Source organism: Egretta garzetta, unplaced genomic scaffold (assembly GCF_000687185.1).
Source record: "Egretta garzetta isolate BGI_Z169 unplaced genomic scaffold, ASM68718v1 scaffold454, whole genome shotgun sequence".
Lineage (NCBI taxonomy): Eukaryota > Metazoa > Chordata > Aves > Pelecaniformes > Ardeidae > Egretta > Egretta garzetta.
Window position 1 is genome coordinate 455666 of NW_009259429.1, and position 6035 is coordinate 461700.

The 6035-nt window shown below is 39.5% G+C and overlaps 1 protein-coding gene across 1 annotated transcript in view; it reads left to right on the plus strand.

Moving 5' to 3' along the window:
- Positions 1–3011: 3011 nt before the first annotated feature.
- LOC104124704 (golgin subfamily B member 1-like) overlaps positions 3012–6035 on the plus strand; it is a 42590-nt gene continuing 39566 nt past the window's right edge. Inside the window, 3 exon segments of the mRNA XM_035892644.1 lie at positions 3012–3525; positions 4172–4315; positions 5383–5529. Of these exon segments, the coding sequence (XP_035748537.1) occupies positions 3481–3525; positions 4172–4315; positions 5383–5529 (336 nt within the window). The 5' untranslated portion in view covers positions 3012–3480.

The window sequence follows — 6035 nt, forward strand, 5'->3', positions numbered from 1 at the left end:
TGGGAGTGTGGGTGTCTGGGTGTCGTGCACCCCCAGTCGCAGCAGCTGGGAGCGCTGCGGGGCAGAGGCCCCGGGCCGGATCCTCTGAAGGAGCCGATCCTCTGCACCGCACCTGCGCCTCACTGGGGGCCTGCGCCCTGGAAACCAGTGCTTCCCGTGTTCTGGGTCTCTGTAAGGGGAGGACGAGGTCGGCGTTGTTCAGAAGTAGTGTTTAGAATAGGCGCAAGTCATAGCTATGTAAACGTGCTGTTATATTAACTTTACGGAGCGCTTGTGGTTTGATTAACGCGGCTTCGGTGTTTGCGCTGCTTTGCTGTGTGCCGTGCATCTGGGTGGTTTTTATCCAAGGGCTTTTAAGCCGTAGATGGCACAGACCGTTTGAAAATAAGTGCGGCTTGTTCAGCAGAAGAACCAACATCTTGGCAAGTCATCAAAGAAGGATAAAAGCAAAAATGTGCCTATACAATGAGAAAAGAACGATACTGAAATGCGTTTCTTTCAGCGTGTGCGTCTAGAGCACAACATTGTTCTAGGAAATGGATTTAAAATAATAAAACACCTGAGTTTTTGTGCACTTCTGCTATTGCCTGCTTTTCTGCTGAGGTCTTGTGGAAGAGAGGAGAGAGGGGACCGCCATTACCTTCCTTGGTAGTAAGAGGAGTGGAGTTCTGCCTTGGTGTTTTCTTCCATCGTCTGTATTTCTGCAAGAGAAGGAGGAAAGGTCCTACCTTGTATGCTTCATTGTGAGAACACAAATTGAGTGCTCTTTGAAGCCATTTTTAATATCAGAATGATCTTCTAATAGATGTGGGGAAGATTAGACAAACGTGAGTTCTGTGGGAGTCAGTGGACTGTTTCTCTGCCTGGATACTCAGCCAAATAGGTATTTGTAACAGTGCAGTTCAATATTTTAACCACATAGATTGGTCACCCTCAAGCTGTAGGACTCCTGTGACCATTTTAATATGAGCTGCTGCTGAAATCCATCCTGTTCCCTGTTGTGTCCTCCTAAGTGCCCCTTGTGCTGGGCCCTGTGATATCTGACTCAGGGGAGTTAAGTAGGCTGGAAACTGGTTTGGGTTAGGGTTTTTTTTTTTTTTGCTGGATTTGGCTGCAGCTGTTGCTGGGACAAATGAATGGATGAGTGTGAAGGCAAAGCTGCTAATGGGACTTTTCTTGTGGGTGACATCCCATTACGATGAGAGCTGAAACCTCAGTTGTACTTTGAGCATCAGAAGAAACGTGTTTCATAAAATTAAGCCGGCCTCTGTTGCATCTTGTGGAATTCGTGAAAGGTTTGACTCTCCTGCCTGTTCTTCGGTGAAGAAGAGTTTAACAGAAATGAGTGCGTAGTGGATGGCAAAGAATGGTTGTCAACACAGTAGAATAGAACAGAATCATTTAGTTTGGAAAAGACCTTTAAGATCATTGAGTCCAACCAAATACACAAGATGGAGAGCAGGATGAGGTACTGGCAGTGATGAAGCAATGTGAAACCTTGAAAGTGAGGGTGAGCGGTTTGAACTTACAGGGGAAAGACAAATGATCTGTTGCTGTGAAAACTTCAGAGAGGGTAGCCACGGATAATACGGACTCCCTGTTTCTCATGCTTGATGCCTGATAATGCTGTGTCCAGGACATAGGCTGCCAAAGGAAGGAAAATAGTAATAGAAAACTGAACTGAATTGTGTTCAGATGTACTGCAAGGAGAAGGGATTGATCTGAGCGGTCCTGCATTCAGATTGCAGCTTCACCACCTTCAGTGCTTTAACTTGCTGTCTCTACCCCAGAAGAACAGCAAAAACCAATTTGCTGATTTCACGCTGGGTAAGGAAACTGGTGAGTTTTGTTGCCCAGCTTGATTTGTAAAACTTGTCAATATTTAGTTTCCCTGATGTAAATAAAAACATGCCAGAAAGTAACAGTTAAGGCATTCAGGTAGGAATATGAGCAAAAGTGATTGTATCAGTCAGAGCTGGAAATGTTTATAAATTAAACACAAAGGCACCACCACATTACACCTGTTCTCTTTGTACCTGGGCAACCCATTTACGTATCTGGAGATGAGCTTTTCACTCGTATGAGCTCCTCTAGGAAAGGAGGTTTTTACTTACAAGTTCTGTAATTCCCATGTCTCGTTTGTTGATTTTTAAGGTTAGAAAAGATTCTTAGCAGAATCCAGTTGGGCCTTGTAGATAATGTAGGCTGTGGATTGCAGTCTGTGATTCCTAGTTTTAGTTTTGAAATGATAAACGGCTTTAAATGCAGCCTCTGCTATCATTCCACGTGCTTTGTAAGATAAGCTTTGTGCTAATGTTTATTGTAAACTGTTTTCCAAATTCAGGACAGGTCTGTGTATGCATATGTCATAATTCTGTAATACAGATGAGAAAGGACAGATTATTTTCCTCTGGATGTTGCTAGTTGAGAGTGAAAATTACTGAACAGGTTCAGCTTCTCTTTTCACTTCATGCTGCTATTGCGAATGTTATCCAGAGGCCCAGCAAGATTAGTTAGTCTGCTTTTAAGATTATGTCTCCAAGACACAATTTGGAATTGTCATGGGCTAGTTTATAGACTTCACCCATTTTTTTTTCTCAACCAAGTTTGTTGCTATTGTTCCGTAAAAGTTTTAACCTTTGAGCTGCCGTGTACCTATTCGCTCCTTAGGATTTTGCTTTTTAAAACCTTCTTATGGCTTATACTTGTGTTTACTAGGAAGCTGCAGCTTTCCATGATCGGAAACTGCAACTATGGATATGTCTGGTACTTTGGTGCCATTTAGAAATTTGCAGTACTGGATTGTGAGCAAAAGAAGCAAGGAACGCTTGCTGATCCTGGGGTTTCAGATGCAGGCATTTATATGCTGACCGGTCACTTCAAGGCTTGCACCACTCATCATGTTTTTCAGCACGCTGCATGCAGCAGTCATGCAGCAATTAGTGCAGTTTGGTGTTAGAATCATAGAATCGTTTAGGTTGGAGAAGACCTTTAAGATCATCAAGTCCAACTGTTGACGTGTCCAACATGTTCTTTAATGTTTTTATTTATGATTTTATAGAAATATGTATTCATATAATCCCTGTTACATTGCAGTGGCAGGCAGTGTTTAAGGCCAGGTTAAATATTAGCAAACTATATGTGGTTTGTATCTTCTATTTATATGTGGGAGAAGCAACTGAGCTGAATAATACTTCATGGCATTTACTCTTTAAATACTTCTTCGGATTATTTTTGATAGTATTGACATTTTACTGACTAGCAGTTTTTAGCAAAGGCATAGTATGCCTATTTTATGTATAATTTCATTATTTCTCAACAACTAGTCATGTGGTGGAGATCAGAGGTGCTGTCAGAATGGAACAAATTAGTTTCAAGCATTTTACAGTGAAATATGTAGAGAGAAGTATGAGTTAATTACAGTTATCTGGGAGTCACTTTGGTATTATTTTATTTCTTTTTCATAGCCATCGTGAAACTATGTGGAAATGGGGTAGCGGAGATGATTCTCCCTCCAAAACAGTAGTAAGTATTGAATTACTATTAAGTAATATTTTCTTAAGAATTTCTGACTTAGAGAAGCTTCAACTGATGCTATAATGATCATATATATTTGCTCTTTCGTACGTAAGTTGCTTAACTAGTTTTACCATGACTCAGTTTTAGGACTCTCAAAGTCAGGTTGGATTCTTGTCTCTTGTCTGCTTGGTATTTAATCTCTCTCACAGCTGCTCTACTCCTCTTCACTATGCTTATCTTGCTTTAAGAAAGCATCTGTAGGAACTACATAAGCTTTATCCCCAGTGTATTTTTGAGTATAGTATGTTCCATATCGATATGTTGTTGCCACTAGGTTCAGTAACACTACTACTGGTTGTTACGATGCAAAACCAGTAAATGAGGAAACTTTGTTATAGATACCTAGAGGCTTTGATGGTTTTGCTGTATGTCAAAGAAATATTCCAAAACCAGTTTCTAAGATTTATAATTTCACGTATCTATCAAACTTGCTGAAACCAGTCTGGTATAGGTACATATAGTATATGTAAGTTTTACTATTGTACTCTAATAATGCTTTTAAAAAATCCCCAAACACCAACTGACGACTTTCTTGCAGAAGCAGTATTGTCTGCACCATTTTGTTTGATCAAAGTATGCTTAATGTCTGCAGGCTGCAGGCTCCCAAGATGCAAGAAGCATGTCGGTGACGGATTTGACTGAGCAGCTGACAAGTACCCAACAGCTGGTAACGCAGCTAAAGGAGCTTGTCAGAGAGAAGGATGCTGAGCTTCGAAATAAAGATCTTCAGTTAAAGGTACCGTGCGCGTATTCTTGTAAAGAAGACTGTTTAAAAACCCCTTTCAGTCCTCATGAGCTGTTCTCCTAGATACAGGATTGTAGTCAGTTACAGCAGCTCTAGGAACGCAGGAAACGTTGGTCACAATTGGATGTTGTGGTTCCTGGACATTACCGCTTTTTGCCAGTGTGTCTTCTGTTCCAAAATTGTAACTGGATTTAGGTATTACACAGGCAACATGTGTTCCTTGCATGAGTTGGTGCACTTAATTCCAAGGGACAGACTGACTCTCTGAGAGCTAGAGGCGCATGGTCACATTAGGCTAAATATGAGGACAGCCACCATCCAAATTGTTTCTGGACATTTAGCGAGATGCCAGCTTACCTCAAACTGAATTTCGGTAGATAATTTTTTTTATTTTTCCTTCCACTATATAGGTCTCTGTTGTGTAATGATCTTACTATTAATGCTCCTCTATATTATCCTCTGCTTTTGACTGGCATTAGGATGGATGGAACTACAAAGAATTTATATTGAATATCCTTTTATGACTTTTGAGGGTTTGTTATTCTTTACTCTGTTGTTTTTTGAACAGTCATAAGGTTAGTCTCTTGCAGGAACAAACCATTTTTACACTTTTTAAAAAATGTCTTCTGTGGACACTGATGGCCAAGTGTTAAAATATTGAATTTTCTAAAACTCATTGTGAATTAAGTTGTCTCTTTAAACAAAACGAAATATGCTTTTCTAGGATTATGGAGGTGTCTTTGTATCAAAAAAAAATAATTAACTCTTCTTGTTAAAAAATCAAGCCCTGAATTTGTATTGCTATCAAAAAATAGGAAAATTTCTAATGTTATAATGCCCTGGATTCTAATGAAAGGGAGGTGGTTTCATATATGCAGACCTGTTGCATGTGACATAGTATCTCTTCAGAGGAAAGTTGTGTCTTTTGTTTTGGTTTGGTTTTTTTTGTAATCACTTTAGACTTCTCTCTCTCTTTTCTTTGGTTTTTTAATGGAAGAATTGAAAGATGCAGTTGTTCATCTAGCTAATCTAGTCCTTCATTACTTTGATGTTTGTAGGAGGAGAAGGAATCTGCTGATGCCAAACTTTCCAAGTTGAAGCTGCAAAACAAAGCCAAGGTTGCATCATTAACCTCACAGTTGGAAGAACTTAAGAAACAGTTATCAGTATCAGGGGGCTTAGAGGCAAAAGCAGAACAGAAAAAGGTAAGTGCCCTTATATTTTAAAGCAGCCATAGATTCTGTAAGGCTGCAAACAGTTTTGCGTGCTGGACTCAAATATGGAACCAAAGTTCAAATTTTGAACTGAGTCAGGTTAGGATCAGGGTAGACTGTGTGGGTGCTGTCAGTCCATCAGTGTCATTCTATTTCATTCTTCTTTTATCTTTCTACAGAAATTTAGAAAACTGTATGTTCCTTTTAAATTGTTTTAGTAAAAACAATTCTTGCTGATCTTCATCTTATTAGCAGCTCAGAGTTTTAACATGTGAATCAGGAAGATAAGTTTTTGAGAAGAAATGAAAACAAAACCTAACTTGATACTTTAATGTCCAAGATAAAAATGGAAATATAAAAATGTCCTTGGTAGCAAAATAAAAATTAAGTGTAGGAATGTCTCATTTAAGTAACCAGTGTTTTACTGATAACAAAGATTCTTAGATCTGTTTCTAGTAGTGCAGTTGTGCGACTAGACTTGCATTTCTTCGGAAGAG